This window comes from Emydura macquarii, unplaced genomic scaffold (assembly GCF_026122565.2).
Source record: "Emydura macquarii macquarii isolate MOO-44397 ecotype Brisbane River unplaced genomic scaffold, CSIRO-AGI_Emac_v2 contig_1790, whole genome shotgun sequence".
NCBI classification, from domain to species: Eukaryota; Metazoa; Chordata; order Testudines; family Chelidae; genus Emydura; species Emydura macquarii.
In genome coordinates this window covers 24,935,348-24,959,940 of record NW_027131927.1, presented here as the reverse complement: position 1 = coordinate 24,959,940, position 24,593 = coordinate 24,935,348, and the positions used below count along the sequence as shown (strand labels likewise).

Here is a 24,593-nt window from a genome sequence, read left to right as displayed (position 1 = left end):
CAGATGAGCTCAGCTGCTCCTTCCATTGCTCCCATGAATGGGAACTCTACAACCTCACTCTCCGGGCTGTTTTCCGATGGTGGGGAACCCCCGCATGGGACCTCTTTGCCTCAGAGGCAAACAACAAACTTCCCCTCTTCTGCTCCAGGGGCTCCTTGGGACAGGGGTCACAGGGTGACGCCTTTCTCATGCCATGGATGCCAGACCCCCAGTATGCCTTCCTCCCCTTTCGCTCATCCCTCGGGTACTCAACAAACTGAAGCAAGATTGTGCGCAGATCATACTCATAGCCCCGTCTTGACCCACACAGCATTGGTACTCTGACCTACTACACCTGTTGACCCATCCCCAATACCCCTCCCCCTTATACCGAACCTACTTACCCAGCAGAGCAGTCACATCCAGCACCCTAACCCAGCACCACTCCACCTCACAGCTTGGTATTTGGATGGGGCTTGCAGGTAGACAACGCCTACTCCTCCCCAGTGCAACAGGTGCTCACACACAACCGCCGTCCCACGACTAGGGCTTGTTACCAGGCCAAATGGAGATGGTTTACTCAGTGGCTTCAGACAATCACCACTCTTTATCAGCCATGGGTATTCCAACGTCCTAGACTACTTCCTTTCCCTACGATGGCTAGGGCTTGCACATTCCTCTATAAAAGTTCATCTAGCAGCCATAAGTGCTTTCCTTCTACCTGTGGAGGGTTCCTCTATTTTTAGTCATCAAACTGTCTCTAGGTTTATGAAAGGTTTACTTAATTTGTTCCCAACCATCAGGGACCCCACTCTGGCTTGGGACCTGAACCTTGTCCTTTCCACACTTACTAAAACGCCCTTTGAACCCCTGTCTTCCTGTGCCCTCCCATATCTATCTGTGAAAACAATCTTTCTCATGGCTATTACCTCAGGTTGATGAGTTACTGAACTAGCGGCCATGATGGCAGACCCTCCTTTTACCATCTTTCACAGGGACAAAATATCACTGAGGCTTCACCCCAAGTTTCTCCCTAAAGTAACCTCCCAGTTTCACCTCAACCAAGTTATTCACCTCCCTGTTTTATACCCTAAGCCGCATTCCTCTGCCAGGGAGAGGACCCTACACTCCCTCGATGTCAGACGGGCACTAGCCTTTTATCTACAACGCACTCGCCCCTTCAGAACCTTGCCAAAACTCTTTGTGGTGATAGCAGACCATTGCAAGGGGCGTGCGCTTTCTTCCCAGCATATCTCCCACTTGATCGTTTGTTGCAAAAAAGGAGTGCTACTTTCTCTGACAAGTTCAGCTCCCACCTTGTATCAGAGCACACTCCACAAAAGCACAGGCAGCCACAACGGCCTTCCTCATGCCAAGGTATTTGCAAAGCAGCAACTTGGACTTCCATACACACTTTCATGGCTCACTGCGCTTTGACTAATGCCACCTCTACTAATGCACCAGTGGGCACTGCAGTCTTACAAATTCTGGCATCTACGGAGCCCTAGCCCGCCTCCATACTAGTTACTGCTAGCTACGCTCCCACGATGGAATTCACATAGGGACCATCACTTGAAGAAGGGGAGGTTACTTATTGTAACTGATGGTTCTTCGAGATGTCGTCCATATCTGGATTCCAATCCCCCCTCACTCCCCCGGCCCTTCTTAGGGCTCGATGCCTTGGAGTAAGAGGAAACTGAGGGGCCGTCGACCTGTGCAGACATATAAGATCTCAGAAGTACCACGTGGGCAACGCGAGGCGTGCACGCGGGTCGACGGACACTGCTTTCAACAGTTTCAGCTCCGGCACATGGTGCACATGCGCACTCATGGTGGAATCCAGTTAGGGACCACACATCTTGAAGAACCATCAGTTACAGTAAGTAACCTCCCCATTTCCTAAGTGTATACATTTGTATTTGGCTGTATTCAAATGCATTTTGTTTGAATAGACCCAGTCTATTTAAGTGATCCAGACAGCTCTGTATGACTGCCCTGTCCTCATCATTATTTACCATTCTGCCAATCTTCATGTCATCCACAAATTTTATCAGCAATGATTTCTTTTATTCTTCCCTTTTTCAATTTGATTTTCCTACCTTAGGTCAAATTAATCAGCTTTTCCTGTCAGTTGCCAATGACTGAATCTGCCCTTATTGAGATAGTACTTCATGTCTGTGACTGACGAGAGAACAGGCTTTTGCAGAAATTAAATTCCTCCTCCTTCAGTTCTTTCCTCCTGTTTTTCTCTTCTATCTGCTGCATCTCCTTCCTTTTTCTTTTTGTCTTTCATGTCGCTGAACAAAGAATCACTTTCCATTCCCTGGGGTACAGCTGCATCTGGTTTATTGCATTCAGTTCCGGTACCACATTACCAGAAAGATGCTGATAGATTAAAGGGTGTTCACAGAAGGAAAAAAACAACGATGGTATGGGGCTCAGAAGGACTGAGTAATGCTAGAAAGGTTGAAGAGCAAAATAGGTATAGCTTAGCTATGTGACACCCAATTGTGGACATGGTAGCAGTGGCAAATATTTGGAGGGTGTTAAGACTAAGATTGGAGGGTACAAGATGTGATAATTAAAAATAATGGGCTAAAATTAAAAAATTATCTTTTTATATTGACTATCATGATATTGCCTTGTGATATTTTAAGCTGTGGAATAATCTGTCAAGGGAAATGGAGTAAATGACAACTAAAGAATCAGTGCTGGAAGAGCACTCAAAGCCAGGGCCAGAAGGCCCATAAACTCAGGTGTCAATCAAAGGAGATAGTTTACATTCTTCCCAACTCCCTCTTTTTCCAGGAGGGCAGCTATCTTTATTTTCATGCTTCCCTCCTGCCTGCTTACCAGCCACAAATCCACTCACAATTTGTACGAAATATACATGTGTGATAAGTGGGGGAGTTCATTGGCCTCGTACTGGAGAATTACAGTGGGATCAAGGGAACAAATGTTTCAGGACAAGTTTCCTACTCTGACTTCGTGAAATAGGTTGAATATTGGATAACCATTGGATATTAGCTAGATGCCTCGCTTAGCTGTGAGTCCCCATGGAGAAGACAATAGGGCTAAAACATTTCTATCAGCCTCAACCTTTTCCTTATCCTTTAACTAGAGGGCAAATTCCTCACAATTATCAGGGGAAAGAATCAGATACATGTCCTGCTGGGAAAGAGAAATGGGTGAGAGGGTTGAAATGGTGACATGGGATTTTCCTGTCCATCTGCAGTGCAAGCTAAACAGCTGACTCTTTCTAGCCACATCCATAGTCTGTCTGTACACACAGAGATGTTTGTTTCCCAGTAACTCGGCGTACAGTAAATCTAGGAGTTTTCCCACAGCTGCCCAAGCCTGACATCTGAATTTTTAGTGAACCAGGGGGCAGAGAGGTTGTGTGGGACCAGCTTGAATCAGGTTGGAGTAGTTATCTTTATTGATGAATGGGTAGATAAGAACCCAGGGGATAGCATAAATCAGGCTCTTGCACTTCGTTACAACTAACCACTTTGGGATAGGGACCATCTTTTTGTTCTGTTTGTATAGCACTTAGCACAATGGGTTCCTGAGCCATGGATGGGGCTGCTAGGTGCTATAGTAATATAAATAATAAGAAGTTTATCCTAGTTTTTTTCAGCTCTCCAGCCTGGGTTTATGGGGCCATAACTTTCTGATCCACTTACCCCCGTGTCTGTTCTCTTCCTTCATCCATTCTTGTCTCCTTTCTGTCCCCTCCACTCCTGCCAGCTGTCTGTAACTTTACAAACAATCCATTTAGAAACCAAACACAAACATTGGACTGTCCATATATTGTAAAACATAAATGTCTATACAAAAAATATATGTGCCTGGTCACTAACTCAGTGTCATGACACCTGATGTTTCGTTACCATTAGATGTCATCTCTTCAGCCACATTGTCATTCTTGATCCCCTCCCTCCCTATACCCAGCAGCCCAGGGTTGATAGTCTTGTGCAGCAGCATGAACAGGGCCATTCTCAAGGTTGCCTGTTTACCTCTTGCCCCCCATGAGGAACAGGCAGCTGTTTCAAGTCATTCCCTATGGCAGCAATGCAGCTGCAGGGAACCCTTCTAGATCTTCATATGTTGGAAAAGTTTTCAGCAATGAGTATGTAAATGCAGATTCCTAAGTCCATATTTAGGCACCTAAGAAAGTGGCATAAACGAGAGGAAGGTTGGTCTTGTTAAGGCACTGGACTGGGACTCGGGAGATCTGAGTTCAATTCCTGGATGTTTTACAGATTTCCTATGTCAGTGGTTCTCAACCAGGGGTACGTGTACCCCTGGCGGTACGCAGAGGTCTTCCAGGGGGTACATCAACTCATCTAGATATTTGCAACAGGCTACATAAAAAGCATTAGCAAAGTCAGTACAAACTAAAATTTCATACAGACAATGACTTGTTTATACTGCTCTATATACTATTGCAAGTGCAATATTTATGTTCCAATTGATTTATTTTATAATCATATGGTAAAAATGAGAAAGGAAGCAATTTCTCAGTAACACTGTGCTGTGACACTTTTGTATTTTATGACTGATTTTGTAAGCAAGTAGTTTTTAAGTAAGGCGAACCTTGGGGATATTGTAAGGCAAAGCAGATCCCTGAAAGGGGTACAGTAGTCTGGAAAGGTTGAGAACTCCTGACCTATGTGACCTTGGGCAAGTCTGTGGATCTCTCTGTGTCTCGATTCCCTGTCTGTAGAATAGGCTTCATAATACAGCCCATTCTTCGCATATTTAGACTGTGAGCAGCAACTCTCTCTCACAGTGTGTGTGTAGGGTGCCCAGTACAACAAGGCCCTGATCTTGACTGGAGCCTGTAGACACTACTATAATACAAATAATAACAACATGGTCCGATTTTCAAAAGTGCAGAGTGCCAGAAACTCCCATTGGTTTCAGTGAGATTTGCGAAAGTTTGGCACTTCTGAAAATCAGGCCACTTTTATTCAGTGCGTGAGCCTTCTTTTAGTGACTTAGATGGAAAATGTTGGCTTTATGTATATTGGATTTTTGTGGTACTAAAACGTTGCCCATTAAAAAAATGTGTCAGTAAAAAGAAATGGGGTTGCCAACCCCTTCCTGACCCTCCATGATGAGGGGTCATTCTTTGGCTTGTGCTGCTTTTCTCTCTCTCTCTCTCTGGGCCCTTGAGTTTTCTCCTTTCTAAACTGCATTTTAAACTCTTCCTTTTCTCTGTAACTGGCAAGGGACCTGTGAAGCAGTTGGTGATAGTCTGCCAGGAAGTCACTGTATGAAAATAAATCACAGTATCTGGTTGTTCATTATAGCTATATAGTTCCCACATATTTTCTCACTACCTCAGCTAGGCATTTATCCACATGTCATTTGCTTTTCATCCGAGGCCAGTAATTAAGATCTAAGCTGTGAATGATCTGTTGTCATTCTCTGCCAGGTTCTCCTCCAGCAGACTCCGAAACAAGGACAAAGAAATATCACATAGCCCTGCTCATTCACAGCTGTTCTGTAGCAAGATACAACATGACCTCAGGTCCCTCTTAAGATTTACAGACTAAAGGGAAGAGCTGTTTGAGTGGGGATAGCTAAAACTAGTTGGCAGCAGGGAGGAAAGTCTAGAGTGGATGTTAGCTGACAAACTAAATACAATTTTGGGGCCATATTAGTGTCACTTTTTGAATATTTTGGGGCTCATTTGGCCCTCAGAGAACTAAAGAATTGCAAGATAGTTTGAGAATATATCGAGGTGGGCTGATTGTGTAGCTGGCTCAGTGGACTGATGACAGTGCACCGCTTTCCATCTGTAGGTCACTAGCTCGAAACACAGCCCAGGGTAAGGTTGGCCCAATAGTGTAACTGAACCATCTGCAATAAATCGATGACTGGAGTGCACATCACATAACCCATCATCCTGACTGATGCTAATTGTATTCCTTAAAATATTTTACCAGAGGAAATATTTTCGGTGATCCCTGAAGGGTGGTCTCACCAATTTAGAATTGAGGCCCACTGTTTGGCTAGTGTTGAGGAATCTTATGTTGCTGGTGCCTGTTGGTGGATAATTACTGGAGACCAGTACTTCATCTTTTCTGAGCATTAATTCACTTTAAAAAAAAAAAGACACTATATCTGGCAAGAGTTCCAAAAAAAGTGAGCAAGAATTTATACCTAGTATTTTACACTGTGTAAAAATTATACTGTATAATATTGTATATATTGTATACTTTTTCTGAAAGGTCCCAATATTTGATATAGTTTTACGCACATAGAAATGGGACTAGTGCCACAGTGGGGTAAATCAGTGTCACTTGATGGAAGACAATGGTGCTATGCCATTTTACACCAGATGAGGGTCTGGCCAGTGATGGGGACAATAATCGATTATCATTATTTGTTGGCATGGAAAAAAGAAAGGTATCTTTCAGTTGCAGTATCAGGCTTATTGGGTCTCCTTTTCCATTGCAGTAGAATTTTAAACTGTGTGACAGTCAGGTGATGTGATGCGATGATCTAGGGCAGGAGGAAAAGAGATTTTAGTGAAGTAATTTCTTTTTTTGGCATGCCTCTTTTTTTAAAATATTTTTCCTGTGACTGAGAAACTGGTTTCAGTTTGTGTTCACGCAGAGGTGAGTTCTCAAGTTGCAGCCACTGATCAAGAATTTATCTGATAACCATAGTTATTTTAAGACTTTATCAGCAGATAGGCAATAAAAGAGAATGTAATTATCATCCAAGCCTATATAATAAGTAGATTTAAGACACATGTTGTACAAAGCGAGCAACAATTCACTGCCTTCACATACTTGACTGAGAATGAAAAGATTAGGGACAAAATTAGTCTAAAAAATAAACAAAAACATGAATTTTAAATAAATAGTTAACTAGAAGAGGAAAGTAATCAGAAGGGGAGGGGATGGTTCAGAAGGTTGTTAATGAGATATATACTCTTGTATCCTAGGTCACCTGACCAAATCCATTACAGGTGATGCTTGCAGTTCATTAGCATCTGATGCCTTTCGGGTGGAGTATATGTAATGAATTGCTGGACCAGTTCCTAGTGTACTCATAGAGCAAACTGGCACAACCATTAGTACCTTTGTTCGTCGGCAGAGAGGCCAAGGATGGAATGTGTATGGCCCTCTTGATGGTCCCACCAGCCCAGTATTGAGGCACATGGATGGGACAGCGTGGGGGAGCTTTCATTGCCACTGCTTATATTATAACTGTTCTCTGGATAACTAAATGATTCCGGTCCCCAGGGCTACCAATCCAGCATCTTTTATCAATACTCAGTTTGCCTTTTCTTAAGAGAAGAATCTGATCTGACCAGTTTGTTTCATCGAGTCAGTCTTATTTTCTCAGGGCTATGAAGGTCAAGTCTGTATGAGTTCTTTCAGAGGAGACCTTTGAAACCAATTGTAATGCTGGCAGACCACGTGCCAGCCCATGCCAGAGCCCCAGGCTAGTTCACTTGTGTATTAGTATAGGTCAGATTGTTAAATGTATAAAAGTGTATTTGGTGTTTAAACTTCATGAAAACTAATGGGAGCTTACTTGCATTGTTTTCACTTATCTCTATCCTGTTATAATGTAGTAGTGAACATTTACATTGTGTTTAACCTTATAACTAAATAACCCAGCAAAGAAAGAAGCCTTGTGGAATGCAAAGGAAGAGAACAGTGCTCATTTCAAAGCAAGTAGTCATTGTGTATAATGCTCGGAGGTCAAAGACTCAGAATGTATTCCACACTCTCCGTCATCAGAGATAAAAGCCCCCGTGGATAGTGATGCTGTCAGCTTGTTTTCTGTTATTAATGTTTGATATCCACCGAGCCAAGCAATAGCAGCTTCAGTCGCCTGGTAGAGCTCTTGGAGCCCCCCCCCCTGAATTTGGTTAGTGGACACTCCTCGACAGTGTGTATCATCATTTCATATGCGCCGCAGCTGCAGCCTGAATTGTTTCGAAGACGCCAACAGTGCTGTTTGGCTGCACAGAGGCCTTTGCCCAGTCCAGAATCGGTGAAGAAGGGCCCACTGATGACGTGGCAGATCGAAGCCACGCAGGCGAGCAGTAGGGTTGGTGACAAGGAACTGATTGGTGGTTGATGTTAAGCATCAGTCTTCCTGCGACAGGGAATCCGGAGCCGTATCCTGGTATGGCAGCCTGGACCACAGTGGGTGTCATGATGAAAAACATGTAGCTGGTGGACTAAAAAGGTCATTGAACGAGGGCAAGTGTGGGTTGGCACATACCTGTGAGAAGAAGCTATAAGTATGGATTCAAGGAAAGATCCTGGATCTCTGGTCTGTTTGGGTTGTTCCAGGGAAGTGTACCAGATGCAAAGCGGAGATCCCCAGAGACAATCTGGGTACCCTGCAAAGACTTTTGGGAAACTGGCGTTTATTCCATCACTGCCACCATTTCGAACTATGAAGTGCGACTCACTTATGCACATATTCTACCTGCTTTAATCTTTCAGTAGCTCGCACTACCTTTTCTTAGCTGATAAACTTTTAGTTAGTTTACTATAGAGTTGACTACCAGCATTGTCTTTGGTGTAAGATCTAGAGCACCAATTGATCTGGGGTAAGTGACTGTTCTTTTGGGACTGGAAGCAGTCTAAATGTCGTGTGATTTTTGGTATAAGTGATCTTTTATCACAAAGTCCAGTTTGTCTGGGTGGCAAGATAGACTGGAGAGTCTAAGGGGACTGTCTGTGTCTTCATGATTAGACTGGTATAGTGATCCAGGAATTCACATTTGTTATTGACTTGGTGAACTCTAATTATAGAACTCACCAGCAGTTTGGGGTGTCTGCTCGTTCTCTGACAGTCTGCCCTGAGAGAGGCACTCTGTCGTGAGTCGCTCCAGACAGCATGACATCTGTCAGCTCTCTGTGTGGATACTCAAGATGCAATGGCACGTTTTGTAAGGGTAGGAATTTTCATGGGTGCCCTGGTCTGAAGAGTCCCCTCTTTGTGGTATAGTAAACTGGCGTGACACAAGCAAGCAGGTTTGGCCTTGCTGGTTCAGTGAGATGTACAATTTGGACTCAGTGCCCTCAAACGAGCATTTATCAGGACTGTAAGGATGCCAGTGAGTTGCTTTGATTTTTTTTCTCTCAGCACTGAAAGTTTCTGACCTGCAGCTATTGGGTTTCCTGTGGAAACGGGATGTAGGTGCAGGGTGATATAGTGGGGTACAGGAGGGAGCCAAAGGAAACAGGGAAATAGACTTCAGTGGGACTACTCCCATGCTTACGTGCTTTGCTGGTTCTGGACTGGAGTGCTCAGCACCTTGCAGAATTAAGGTCTATCTGGGCAATGGGAGTGGGAGAGCACTCAGCTGTCATGAAAACAGGTTTCTTCCATTAATGCTAAATCTGCTTTCGAAAAATTTCTGTAGCTTCCTGCGTGATTGGTAGACGTTCCCTTTTAGCCAAAATGGGAATACTATGTTATCACATGCTTTGTTCCCAGCATTTTGCCCTGGATTGTTCACCTATTTTTTCACACGCTTAATACCATTAAAAAGAAAGCATGAGTCCAAGCTGACGTTTTTCTGTAGCAGTTTTTCCCAGTTGTTCCCCTCAGGTTCATATCCTGTCCCTTTCCTCCCTTTCTCATTTCTGAGTATCCTGTCATGACAGTGGCATCAGCAAGAGTGTTAGATGCTACAGAGTGCATCTATTTATTCAGGCTTTGGGGAAGGAGGAAGGTGAAGGGGGTTGAAGTTTGTGAGACAGTGGGACAGTTTTGTGAGAGTTCTGTTGTGAGTCAAGTTTTAATGGGGGCTGTTGATGAGGTTTTTTTATTTATGTCAAAGTCACTTACAGTGCTACACAGGAACTTGGTTTTTTGGTTTTGTTTTTAGTTTGTCTCTGGGCAGGGTGTTGGGTTTTATTAGATGAAGATGGTTCTTCTATATACTACAAATTATTGGGCTAGATCCTCAGTGTAACTTGGCAGAGCTCTATTAACCTCAGTGGAACTATCCCTGTTCTCTGTCTGAGACACATAATGACCTAGTTTCCTGTAGGTTGTGATTCCTTGGTCTAATTTCAGTTGTTGGAGTTTGTGTGTGTGTGCTGGCCACCTGTGATATACAGGGGGTCAAACTAGATGATCTGGTGGTCCCTCCTGGCCTTAAACTGTATGAGTATGACTAAAGCAGCAGACAATCCAACGGACAGTATAAGTGCAGGTGAGTGGATAAGGGGAATGTACCTCAGTCTCAGGAGAGCAACCTTGCAAAATTCTACCCATCCTCTCACCTGGGCTGAATACACATTTTTTTGTTGTTGTCAGTCCTCATGACAAATGGTGAGCCAATATATTCTGTGCAAGGGTTGGTAAGTTTTCATGTCAATTTTGCGAAACTGTAGCCTAGAGGATAATCTTCCACCTCCATTGTTAATCAGAAGTAATCCACAGACTCAGTTGCCTGGATTTCATATAAATTGTTAAAGAAATTGTTGCTGCCATGTCCCACCGTATCAAATCTGCTGTACGTGTGCATGCCTCTGTCTGCTCCGAAACAGTGTTCTCCTTGTTTTGGGAAATGCAGGCTCTGATTGTAATCAGAAATAGCAGCAGCACAGAAAAAGCAACAGAGATCATGTTCCTAATGGACTTCTAACTCTTTCAGAGGCAGATCTGTCTCTGACACATTTCCCCCACACTCAGAAAGTAAACCTGAACAACAAATGGCACACATCCCGATGCACACAGGTTCCGATAGACCTGTATTGTTGCTACCAAATCAGTATGACACCATATCACAAATAAGTCCCCTTAAATTTGTCACCAGCCCATCCTGCTGGTGCACATTGTCCCCTCTAGGAGTAATGTCTACACATCTGCACTCATAACGGTTGTGTTTCCATGTGCAGAAGGAAAATGGAGCTTTTAATACTTCTTGCCTTCAGTTTTGCTTTGCTTTTGGACTGGAGCCAGCTAAATGAGACATGTGGCTGTGACCACCATCTTTCCCTACAAAGCATGTGAAACACAGAAAATCCAGGTGCATCCCATATCTTCCCTTACCTTCACATGATGGTAGCATAGGATTGCATCTTATTTTGAGCATCTTGAATCCTTTCTTTCAACTGTGTATCCCAAACCAGGCAGGATGTTGGAAGTCCTGTGTGTCTCTAGTTAAAGTAATTCCTTTCAAACTATTTTAGTTTCTCATTTGTAATGAGCAGTCATTTGTCTCTAGTTCTCTCAGTCTCTCATTCATAGTGACAGTTCTGGGTCCCTCAGATACCAAGAGAAAATAAACTACAACCTATTAATAGAAGCCCCTGGGGAAAAAAAAACAAAACAAAAAACCCTCATCTGCTAAGACCATGAAATTCCAGCACTCCCATGGAAAGACTGAAGTGGAAAACAACAACCAGTCTTGGTATCAATGACATGTATATATGTATGAAGCTAGTTGTCAGAACTGCTGCTCTGTGGTTCACATTTACAGTACTAAACAGCAAATTGTAGAACATCAGTGTCTTCTCTAAAATTAAAAGGCCAGAAGGAAGGCTCATGTTGCTACTGGGGCAGAGTACGGATCGTCACAGTGTTGTCATCTCTTGCAATTTTACTGTAATTTCTCTTTATATTTTATGTTTTGTCTTAAAGCCACAGCTCCAGGAGTCATGTGACGAGATCAGACTCTTAGCTTTCATTTGAAAACAATATTTCTAGCCCTCAAGTTTACAGAGAATGGCTTGAAAATGTGAACCCTAAACAGATGACAAACAAAAATAATCCACATTTTTTATTATTATTATTTATTATTTTAAATCTTGTGACTTTTAAGCCGATTTCATGATTTTTTGGAGGCCTGACTCATGATTTTTTACCCTGGGGGTTTGGCAATACTGACAATGTTAACCAAGCGTTTGCATACTTCCAAATGTTTGGGTGTCATTTGTAAAGTGGAACCTTAACTTGCAATGTCAGGCTTTTTTAACATTTGCAGGATTTTTGTTTTTTGGCAAGAGAGGAAACGATAACATTGTTTTAAAAGGGGGATTGGTAGATTCTTTCCACCACGTCTTGAAGTTAACAAAGTTATTTGCCTGGGAAATCCCTTAGATTTTAAAAAATGCCTGCAAGCTACACAGGGATTCTGTCTGACCATGTACGGATTCTGGCAGGTTTTAAAACTTCTTGCGCTGTTTCAGAATGTCCAAGAAAATTCCAACCTGGGATAAGATGTGATGTAAAATTTTCAGGTGGATTGATTTTCTTTGAAAGAAATAGGGACAGTGTTGAAAGTCCATGCTTATTACTGGGAACTGTTTTCTATCTTTATGGAGACACTAATGATATCTCTTCCTAATAACGGTAAATCTCAGATGATTGCTCCAGGTTAAACACTGAACACATTTCACCAGAGCAATTCCACAGAGATTTCAGTTTGTCATGGCATGTTTTCCTTCCTAATATTGGGTTTTATATCCATATTTCTTCTAATGGCTGGTTGCTTGCCCTAGGTTTTGTTTGTCAGTGTGAATTTTTATGGCAGTGCCAGTCGGACAGTCTACACATAGTTTATACAAGGATCCCAGGGTCAATCTCTACTTGCACGCAGCAACAAAGATAACTTGCACACAGTGTAGTCAGTTCATTTGTTGTCATTTACATAGTTTCTATATGCCTCTGATTTTGAATTGTCATCCTGCGGTTCCTGCTGGTTTGTTATTCTTTGACAATATAAATAGCTTGGTTCAAGTTCTGCTTTTGGGTACACTTGTGCAACCCCATTGACTTCAGTGGGTTTCACCAGCATATTGACACTGCAATAAAAGAAACCCGCAGCACCGAGTCTCAGAGCCCAGGTCAGATGACTCGGGTTATGGGGCTAAAAGTTGCGGTGCAAACACTCAGGCTCTGGTTGGAGCCCCGGCAAGGATCAGGGTCCCAGAGCCTGGGTTCCAGCCCGAGCTCAAATGTCTACACTGCAGTTTTATAGCCCTGTGACCTGACCGCCATGAGCTTGAGTCCGCTGACCTGGGCCAGCCGCGACTGTGTCTTTTATGGAGGTACCTTGAGTGGAGAATTTGACCATTGCCTAAATTAGACAGCAAAATAGTTCCCGACTGGTGCTCTCACAAAGTCAGGATTTCCCATTTTTTTGTTAGCCTTTCCTTATGAATTAGCTCATTGGTACCTGTTGTCATTCTAGCAGATGAATGTGGTTCCTTTTCAAGATCCTTTGTTCTGCTCTTGAGTGCCCATAAACAGAAAAGATAGTATTGTACAAGAGGTTGCCCCAGTACTTGAGCTAGAAGTAATATCCCTAATTCCAGTATACAGCGGGAGCAGAGAAGTGATCATCACTCCAGGTAGGCTGTGATGAGCATCAGTCACCTTTGTTATGATAGGTGGAGAGCTGCCAGTTTGACAAATCACAGAGGGCCAGGTTCTGCTACTGCACCTCACCTACTCCTTCAGCAGTTTCACAGATTTCAACAGAACTACTTGCAGCGTAAGGTACTGTTTGAAGACCTGACCTATTAGAAAAGGGGCAGTGTGTGGAACCGTTACTCATTTTGATGAGTACTTCCTCACAGGAGTATTCTCATTGACTCCCATGGAACTATTCCCATGAACAAGTGCTCACAAACATGAATAAAGTCTCCATAATCTGAACCTAATTAAATGTTTCACTGTACGTCTGTGTTAAGTTTTCTTATCCCAGTGAAGACAACAGGGCTTCATGAGGGTGACTGAGGGCAGGATCTTGTCCCTCTGCAGCGGCTATCTAGAATATGCAGTGGAGTATAATTTTAGTGATCACCACTTGTAGGGATCATTTCAATGAACAGAATAAAATTATCTTTCCGAAAGCCATTTTCTATAGGTGGTGTTTTATTTGAACTTCACTTTCAACAGATCCCTGGGAATTCATTTGTAGGCTTTGTTCAGAAGCAATTTCTTTGATGTTTTCAAAGATAGAAAGAAATTTCACCTTTTTGGAGGGAGGTTCTCTGCTGAAGACACTTGTGGAAGCACCAGACAGAGCCAATTATATATAACCTGACAGACCTGCCTTGGCATTAAGAAGTTTAGTAGCACCTGCTTTCTCAGCAACATGCAGATTTTGCTCCTGTGCAAATGTTTGGTTTTTTGGAATTTCTCTCTTTCAATATTTGAATATAGGGATGAGTCAGACATACCAATCAAAACGGGTGGGCCAAACTGATCCTTCTGCCAAGTTTTCCCCTGTGTGTGTATGTGAAATTGAGGAGACAAATACATAAGGGTTGGGAGATGAGAAATATTTACAGACGTTAGGAAAGAGCTCATAATTAATGTGGAAGGCTGTGAAGAAGAGCTACAAGTGAATTGTACCCAACGTGTGAAAATATTTATACAAGTTGCTAACATTTTATTTTATGTAATATTCTACCAGAGTTTACTTTTCAGTGCCCGGCAGTATACATCTGCAAATGTGTGGTCCATTCCCAGGAGCTCACTGGCAGTTCTCTATGGCCATTTTAAAATCAGTACCAGCAGAGATGTGAATTGCCAGTAGCACTTGGCAAGATGGACCAACCCCTCACATGCTGTAAAATAAGTTAATCGTGAACACATCAGGGACCAGATTATTCTCTCCCCAACCCAGGGGACAGGAAACTCCTTGTGAATCCGCGATCGTCCACTTGCCCCAGAACCATTCCCCTAATGGGGTTTCCACAGCATCAAGAGACAAAGCCCCTAACTAAGCCTATTTCATTCAGGATTAAATTAGTTGGAAAGTCCTCACTGAGTTGACAGGGAGATGTTGCCCTAGAGAGCTGCTATCCCCTGCTCAGGCCTGAATCCTGACTCCTCTGGAAGTGTGGAAAAGATCAAATGATGTTAGAGGCAGCTTTCTCCCTGTGTACTTTCCGACTGTCCAAATACACTGCATTTTCATGTTTGGAAAAGTAGAGGTAATGGGAATGATTTGGACCTGGAGGCATTTTTGTCCTTCAAACCCAATATTTCTCTAAACTACTGAGAGCAGCTCCAGCTGATCACAGGAAAACTGCACATAATGGGTGAACCACAGGCCAAGAAGTCAGGAGTCCTGGTTTCTTGTTCCTCAGTTCTGCTCCTGATTTTCATTAGTCAAAAGCAGCCACTCGCAGTGACATTGAAGCTAGCAAGCGCTGCATCAACAGTGAAAGTTTGAGATACTAAGGGTCCTGAGCCACCCTTATTTCATATTCATTTTAGATTAATGTAAATGAACATGGTAGTAGGCATGTACCACAGTGGATGTGTTGGTCCATGTGCTAAGCAATGATACAGACATTTCATTTATTGATAAAGATGTGGAACTATGCTAAATAACACTCATGACTAATTTTATTTTGTAGTTCACAAACTTGTAATAATGAAAACGTCCAATAACAATAACAGAGTGAGTACTGTTTGCTTTCTTCCCTTTAACAGGGAATCCTAATGGATTTATTGTGGCATTTGTGCCTAGTAGACCAAGCACTGGACTGGGGCTCAGGAGACCGGGAGTCTGTTCCTGGATCAAACCCTGACTGGTTAAAGGACCTTGGGCAAGACCTTTACCTCATCAGTTTCCCCATCTGTCAAATGGGAATGATGATATATCCCTCCTTTGTAAGGCTCTTTGACAGCGAAGGATGAAAAAACTATATTAAAGTTAGGTGTTGTTATTAATTATTCTTTTGAGTTCAGATCCATTGGATTGTTGTTCCAAAGTTGTACGTGATGAAGCCTTTGTCACTCAGTCTCTCTCTAACCCTTTCTTCTTTATCTCTTTTGGCAGTCATATAGTATAATAAATAATTTCCTGTCTTTCTGTTTAACAATAAACATGTTGGAGGAGCCTGGGAGAGAGATATTTTCTTTACACTGTATGATTTTAATATAAAAACAAAACACACTTCCCTTGTTAAACCCTGTGATATCTTTGAAAGATTTTCAATAAAATATGGGGCCAGCAACTGTGCTTCCAGTCCCCCATTGCCACACGAGGCACTGGGCACATAGACTGCTCCTGTGAAGATACTTAAGGTATGTCCATACTGCAGTGTAAGCCTAGGGTTTAAGCTCAGGTTCAAGCCTAACCCCCCTTCCGTCTACACACACATTGTGCTAACCCACTGCTTAGACCCAGGGTCCTAGGATCCCCCATGAGAGTCTGAGTCAAGCCAGAACCCAGGGTTCATGCCCATTTGCTTTGCAGTACAGCCCCACTGGATTCATGCTCTAGGAGTGCACCAAAAGTATCCCACAGGCTGACTTTCTTTGTCCTCGACTGTAAAGTTTGGTGGGCAGGCAAGTGTTCCCACACTGCACCACGAACAAAGGGCTAGAGCAGCCACATTTTGAGAGGGTGTTAGGAGGTCTGGGATATGGGTGGTTGGATTTGGGCCCACATAATGCAATGTTGGATGGTGGAGCCCCAGGTTGGGTCTTTGGGGTCAACAATTCCTCACTTGGGGTTACAAATGAGCGTAGATGCTCAAGCCCTAGGTTAACAAACCCAGTGTATGCTAACTCGAGTTCTACTAACCCTGGGTTTTACACTGCAGTGTAGACATACCCATAGAGAACAGGGCAGGTTTAGTTGATGTTTGATTTAGATGCTTTGAAGTCCTGGGATAGAAGGTGTTATACATTGTTTCTGTTGCTCATACTTATTTGTACCTTCCCTCTGAAGGTGAGAGAGGGATTGGGGCGAGCAAGCCAATCCCCAAAACCATTGGCAGGGGAGGGGATTACATGCCGTTGCCTCCCTCTCAGAAGACGACATCAGGTAAAGGAGAATGCAGGGACCTGTCTGGGGATAAAGAGGTTAGGGACTGCAAGAAAGGCCTGGCTGGGGCCTCCATGAGGTTCATGTGAACCTAAAATGTTCCCCTTTGTAAAGGAGCTCTCTCCTCCTCTTCTATGGATTCCTGTCTTAGGGCTTGTTTAGTACTGTGTTCTGTTCAAGTGTCCTCCTGCGAGTCTCCCTGATAAGAAAGAAATATGGAATAAATGTAATATGCCATGTTATCCATAAGTAGAAAGACTTGTTCAGTCTTTCCCACAAAGGTGTGGGGTTAAAACTGTTCCTAAAAGAATGGCCTTCACAGCCCCACTGCCTCCAGTGGGCAGGTTAAAAAGTAGGGCTCCGAATCTCAGCTGGTTAGTTTTCAATAACAAGCCATGCCCCAAAAATTTTGCATCTGAGCATTGCCTATCACTGAAACAAGTTCTCTCTTTCTTTTTCCTTCCTCCCACCAGTAAATCACTTAGCACAATCTCAGCCAAGCAGAAAGGCATGGTCCTGATTCTGAGCTGACTCCTCCAGCTTTACTCTGCTGAGACTCCATTTACCCCAAGAGAACCAGGCCAATGGGTGCAGCCTGTCTGGTGTGCTAATTATCCAATCATACAGGAAGACTGCTTAAATCCAGCCTTTTCTTTGTTAATTTTCACTGGGTCTGTGAGAGGAGTTGGCAAGTACATTTGCTTGCTTCACAGGCCAGTTGATAGACCTCTGCATAACTTCTGGGCTTTGAAGTCAGAGATGCTAATTGTGATTCTTAGAGACGAGTAACCCTCTTTCAGCAGCCTTGGAATATGCTCTCCAGAGTCTCTGACTTTCCTAGCCAGAATCACATACTTTCTAGAGCAATCAAGTCCTTGAACACTACCACGGAGACTCTCCTTTTAGTAAGCCTGGGGAGTGCTCCCAGCCCCAATTAGTGTAACATTAGGGCAGGTTCTTCACCTGCTCAGCTGGAGAAGAGGTGTAAAAAGGTTACGAGGTATAGTATTGCTGCTGTGCTCTTTTGTTCTCATATGAATCTATTCCTGATGTCAGGCAGGGAAAATTGCATACAGGGAAACCTTGAATTTCCATGTTGCCCACAGGTCTTGCTGGACCTTTATACAACATTCATGTTGAAATTTATGGTCATGAAGTGTAGTTTTTATGAAGGTTTTGGAGATCCCCTGGAACCATCATGAGATGAGGGACTGTGTGGATGTCTATTTTATCTGCAACCTTGGTATTGATCATATTTGGAAGGGGAAGGAGAAGAGAAATGGAACACTGGAGGAGGAGCTGCCCAGGCCCCAGTGCACAGCCACTGTGGATGATTACTACTGTTGAAAGCTGGGATAACTTTCATTATATGCATAGTGCTAGTGACTGGCGTTACATCACTTGAGAAATGAGGACTCAGGACAACACACAAGGAGCTTTTTGTGGCTTATTTTATATAAACTCTCCACTTTCTGATCAACTCATTAGAAGTCCTTATTGGAGCAGTTTGATTGTGAATTTGTATGGACTTCTGCAAAAAGATTCCTGCTAAGAAATTTGGTATCCTGTCGGACCAATGTCCATAGTATTTTATGGCTTGCTTAGTCCAGGAAAACGTGTGTATTTGTGGTTGAATAGAGCCCAAAGGCATGCCACATTAGAGATACAAGAGTTAAACCTACAAACTATTAATATCTGGAGGACATCAAGTTAATGAATTAGTAATGGGTCACCATGTTTTCCAGTGTCTGTTGGTCCACATTTACATTGCTGGCAGGCCTATGGGATTGCACTGATGATAATAATAATGGAATTTAACTGGTTGATAGCCCCCTCCATCAGTAGATCTCAAAACACGTTACAAAGAAGATCAGTATCTATATGCCCATGTCACGGGGAAGATACACCCTGTGATGGGTGTCGGGTAACATATGCTGGGAGGAAGGGAAATGACTGGATAGCCACTGGTTAGGTCCATTAGCATCTCTGACTATAAACAGTGGTAATGCGGCCTAATGGCTGGAGTCAATGGAGTGGCCCTTTCGGTCAGGGCAACGCAGCCTAATGGCATCCTCCTCTGTGGGATAAGGTGGCCTATTGGCATGTTGGGGAAGGGGCACTACCTAGGGGTGTGTGGAACCCCAGGTAGGGGGGATTGGGTCCTTCCTGCTCCTCCAAGCCCCAGCCCAGAGCCCTGACACTGTCAGGGGTACTTGCCACCGAGTCAGCAGGGATCCTCCCGAAACATGCTGACCAGTTCCCTGGTTCTCCCACTGAAGCAGTGTGTAAGTCCTTTGAGCTACTTTCTACCCTGTCTTCTGTGGCGATGATCCATGATTACCCAGGGCTTCCAGGGTCCTCAGCCAGTGCAGTTCCTGGCAGCTTGGTCCTTTCTCTGGGTTTGCCCAACAGCCTGGAATCCATCTGGGGCCCTGCATGTCTTAGTTCTGGGTTTGGGGCCTGCAACAGCTCCCTGGAGAGAGCCAGCAGTCTGCATTCTCACCCTTCAGCAGCTAGCCCAGACTGAGCTGGGTTGCTTCCTTTTATACCTTGCCTCCAGGTTGAGCATGCCCAGCATAGGTGGAGGGGTGTGGCCCCTTCAGCCTGCAGTGCGCAGTTAACCTTCTCTGGGCCAGAGCGGGGTAGCTACACCCTGTCACACCCCACTTCACAGACAGCAAAATTGAGTCCAAGAATGATGATATGATTTGTCCAAGATCACCTGACAGGCCAGTGGCAGAGATGGAAATAGAACCCAGACTCTTGATTCCCATCTTAATACTCCACTGGCAGTGGAGGTGTGGGAGAGGCTTTTAAATGAAAGCCTTCTGGGAGACAAAGACAACCTACAACGTAAAAGGACAAAGCAGGGATTTTCCAAAGTTCCTACCATTGATCTAGCTCTGCTTCCATTGTAGTCAATAGGAACGTCACCAGTGACTTCAGTGGGAGCAGAGTTTGGCCAACCCTGTGCTCTTTTGAAAATCCCACTCTAAGAGTATGTTCTGTATTCAAAATGAGAGTTACCTTGAGGTCCTGGCCAAATTTCAATCTGGAGAATTCTGCTCCCTCTGTCTAAAATTCCCCCTGCTGTTTCATTTGGAAAGGGTATTCTTCTTCACCTCCAGTAGCACAGCCAGAATCAATTCTGTTGTTTTTCTTAACATTAGTCCACAATATTTAATTCAGCAGTTCATTTTATCAGCCAGGTTTTACTTCACAAATATTAATCTAAAGGTATTAGCGACCTGCCACAGACACCTGTCTGTCTTCAATACTTCTGTTGCACTATAAAATGCCTCACAATCTTTAGTGTATTTATCTTCCACACCCCAGTGAGGTTAGGGAAGAATTACCCCATTTTACAGATGGGGAACTGAGGCTCAGAGAGAGACTTAAGTGACTTGCCCAAAGTCACATAGGAAGTCTGGGGCATAATAGGGACTTGAATCTGGAATTCCCATGTCTCATGCTAGCCCCCTAACTCTGGGACCATCCTTCCATTCTGCAAATTATTGTATCTCTAGCTTTGAATCACTTTCATTGTTTGTTGAATTATGAGTGCAGAATATTTTCCACAGAGCATCAGCACAGGTCCCACTTCTTCTTTTTTTTTTTTTTTTTTTTTCCCCTTCCTCTTTGTTTTTTGGTAGCTTTATGTGCCTGGTCAATCACACAACTAAAAGAGTGCACAACATTGTTACTCTTTTCTAATGTATTGATCATCTTTTCTATAACATATTCAACAACCAGGGCAGATTTTGATGCATTTGTGGCTACTTCTGCTTCAGGATCCTACCTTGGAAATGATTGCATGAAAAATATTTGAAATTCAAATAATTCTTATCCTGCGAATGAAAAATTACTTAGGGGGAGATGTTCAAAGGCACAAAGGAGAGTCAGGGGCCTGACTCCTTTTGCCCTTTTTGCCTTTGAACATCTCCCTTACATTTGAAAAAGTGTCTAAGTTGGATATTTTCCCTGCTTAAATCTGATTGCTGTTAACACTGTGTTCCCTTCTTTAACAGGTTGGTTCTAAGGGAAAGTTGTTCCTGACGACTATCCCCATTATACAAATACTGTTCTGCAAGAGCATTGCTGGAGGAAGCTGATTGCAAGATACAGCTCAGAGAAATTCCATGGGGACTGTATCAGATCCTCTGAGGTCTGCCAAACTTTTGTTGGTTGCAGCTTCTGAAGAGAAAGATGGCCGGGGAGATCTGCAGTCTGCTAAGCACCAGCACAAACAAACAAGCATAGAGAGGAGCAGCAATGGCATGTCTTACACCAAGGCTGAATCTACTGGAGTTTGCTTGTTTGACCTCAACCGTACTATAATTTCTGATGTTCAAACGGGTGAGCAACTCTGTGGGGATGATGCTAGTCAGCCAGACATGTTTTTGTCTGGGTCCTTCAGCCAAGCTGCATGCACAGAGTCAGCCAATAACTCGGAGCAAAACGACAGCAGTGACTCCACAGTGCAAGCACAGATTGTAGCAAGAACCAGTGCAGCTGGGCATGCAAAAGATATGATGCCAGCTACCCACAATTCCAACCAGCTTATGCAAAGTGACCAACCAAAGATAAGGTCACTGGTACAAGTTGATGACTATGCATTGAAGGTCTGTGGGACAAATGATCCAGCAGAACTTCGGGAGTTAAATTATCCTTTCCCAGGCAACACTATCAAGGGTAGCGAGTCCTGTCACCATTTTTCTCAGGCAAATACCCTGCAAAGAGTGCACATGGAAAAAGAAAAAGCAGGGGAAATAACCGACCACGGCTTCTCTCTGGCAACCGCTCCAGTGAATGACTTTGAAGCTATTCCTGATCTGAGGATCAGGCCCCAGGTTTATTCAGAAGTAGAGATAAGGGCTGTGAATGCTGTGAACTCCTGTCCCACTTCTAGGACTGCGCTTGCACAGAGCAATGAGGCATTGCCACAGTCGAGCCTTGAGGGGACACAGCCGGCACGCAAAGCAGAGATGGAGAAAACAGGGCCCGAGCTGCCCCAGCTCTCTAGGTTCAGAGAAGCCGGTACAATGACAGTCCAGCCTGAGAGCAGCTCTTTAGCTCAGGAGGCAGTAAACAGGACATGGCGTGATGCTGAGGTTCAGGCCGTGGCCAGTATGGAGAGCAAATCAGCTTCCACCAGCCCAAGTATCCTTGCTGCATTCCTCAAGGGGAATCCTCCGTCAGAGGCAAAAGATCAGTTGCACGTCATTTATCAGGGTGGTGGGGGGCTGAACCAGTCAGAACTTGTTGACAACTTTGCATCACTCATAAAGCCAGCCTGGTGTCCTGGGAGCACGCCAGAAGTGTCTGCTTCAAAAGCTGCGATGGATACAGTGAAAGCTCAGCCTGTCAAACAGCAGCAACATGGAGGAGACCCATCTGATGCCATTTGTCCAGGGTTGTCGGCTAACACAAACCCTGCCTATCCATGCCCACAAACAGCCAGTAGCACCCCAGGAACCTCTGCCAATAGGGCAGAAACACAAGTGATCTGCTTGGCCACAGACAGCACTGGCAGTCCTCAGCTGCCATCAGATGCTGCCGTTTTACTGAAGGCAAAGCCTGTTTGCCAGATCACAGCTAACAGCAGTGATCAACCTGCAGCACCTCAGCAGTCTGGAGATGGTGAACCCCGCCCATCACCATTTATAGCCATCCCAGAAGTCAGCCACACCTTTCAGCACCAAGTCAGTGATTCAGAGAGTGACCAGTCACCGGGACACGGCCGTGCGTGCCGTGGCAGAGAGCAAACAGAGACTCTTTGCGGTGCAGCTGATGTCAGCACTGGTAGAAAGCCTTCGTCGTTTCAGAGTGTTGATGAAGTGGGAATCAGTCTGGCTAATGTCAAAACAGATATAAAGCCAAAGAAGGAAGAAAAGCTAATGCTGCTTGATCCTAAAGGAGGGGTTAACACTAGCACTGGAACTGCTGCTGGCTCTATAAAGGTATATGCACCAGGCACAGTAAAAACGGAGCAGAGTAAAAGGCTAGAAGAAACTAATCAGGCAAAGAGGTCTAGCAGCCTGAATCTGCAAGCTGGATTGACACCTGAGTTGAATGTGAATTCTACCCACGACACCCATAGGCTGGGGACACCAACAGCTCCACAACACCAAGTCAGCAAAGCCAGTGAAATCAGGAAGGAACCGACAACTGTTCCTGCCTCTGCTTCGCCACTGCCACATCTCGGAGAGAAGAAGAAAATGCCCACTCTGGCCACAGAGGCAAAAGTACAGGTGAAGCAATCCAAGCATGTCAGAGATGTAGTATGGGATGAACAAGGCATGACATGGGAGGTATATGGGGCTTCCCTAGACCCAGAGTCACTGGGGATTGCTATCCAGAATCACTTACAAAGACAAATACGAGAACATGAGAAACTGATCAGGGCACAAAGCACCCAGACCCGGAAATCAATTTCCTCAGATACATCTTCAAATAAGAAACTTAAAAGGAGGCAGCATAATGTGTTCCAGTCCATGCTGCAAAACTTTAGGCGTCCTAACTGCTGTGTCCGACCTGCTCCTTCTTCTGTGTTAGACTGATAGAGGGTTGTGTGTCCAGCCCCTCCTCCCAAGGTGGAAATAAACCCCACCGTTCAGTTGTGTTGTTTGGGATTATGATGAGATGACTGTGGAAATTCGTACCTGAAATTTTCAAAGTAGTCACTACATTGTCCCTTTCAGAAACATCACTCTTCATTATTTCCATAGTAGACCCTCACCCAATCTACTGTCAAATGAAAAGCGAGGCACTTAGCAAAAGCACAATTTTCAATTGCCAACTTTCTGCAGTGAGAGTGGTATCTCCTGACAAGACATGAGGCAGAGACAAGAATAGCATAAGTGTTTATAAAAAGGGATTTTTGTTGTGTCACAAGGATTAACAGAGGGTGTATGATGGTTGTTTGTTTAATAATAATAAAACTAACCTTAAATAGCTGTAAACTCACAAATACTCTCCAATGCTAACAAAAACATTTTTCTTACAATAAAATTATCTCCATTGGGTTGAGTGCATGAAAGGAATAGCTTTCATTAATAACATACAAGGGGAATTTTCAAAGCATACTAAAGTAGGGTAAATGCTCAGCTCCCCTTGAAATATAACCAGGTTGGTTTCCTAGCACCATTGGGATTGTTAGGAAACCCCAGCATTAACTAATAAAAGACATAACTGTTGATGAGGGTAATTTCTTTACATTACAATTCAGAAGTAGAGAAGTAGTTTTGAGGAATGTTCTCTAGTCCTTTTAGTATTCTGTCTCTTTTAAAAGAAAAGAGCTTTCAGGACTATTATTTCCAAAGAGAAGAGTGGTGGGCTAAACAAATCATTCGGCTTCCAAAGAAACAAGGTTGATTCTCTACTCTGCAATTAATTGCATCTGAACGCAAGTCATCTTTTGGTGTGTGATAAATCTTTGTTCCAAATTCCAGGGAGAGAGATCCTGCTCAGATTTTGAAGTGTGAAAACTGACTTGAGCCCATATTGTGTCTCAAGCCTGCAAGTGGGTAGGAATTCCAAATTGGGAGGGCTTGAAAGCCCTTAGCCTTAGCCACGAATTTGCAGATAAATTATTGCCCAGTCCTGCAAATCTATGGGAGGCACCTTCTGTGGAGGACTTGCAACATTGGGCCCTTAACCATGAACTTGCAGATTTGCCGAGGTCTAACTAGTATAGGAAAATTGCCTCCAACAAGGCCTCTGTGAAATCCAGAGACAAAAAAGTTAAAATTGATCTAAAATTCCCCAGCTATTCACACTTCCCTGTTACCTTTCCCTACTGTCACCTGTCCTGGAGAGA

At 43.9% G+C, this 24,593-nt stretch overlaps 1 protein-coding gene across 1 annotated transcript in view; it reads left to right on the top strand.

The window, feature by feature from the left end:
• GPRIN3 (GPRIN family member 3) overlaps nucleotides 1–24,220 on the top strand; it is a 52,851-nt gene extending 28,631 nt beyond the window's left edge. Inside the window, exon 2 of the mRNA XM_067557389.1 lies at nucleotides 20,803–24,220. Within this exon, the coding sequence (XP_067413490.1) occupies nucleotides 20,914–23,334 (2,421 nt within the window). The 5' untranslated portion in view covers nucleotides 20,803–20,913 and the 3' untranslated portion in view covers nucleotides 23,335–24,220. The remainder of the gene's footprint in view (nucleotides 1–20,802) is intronic.
• Nucleotides 24,221–24,593: the final 373 nt, after the last annotated feature.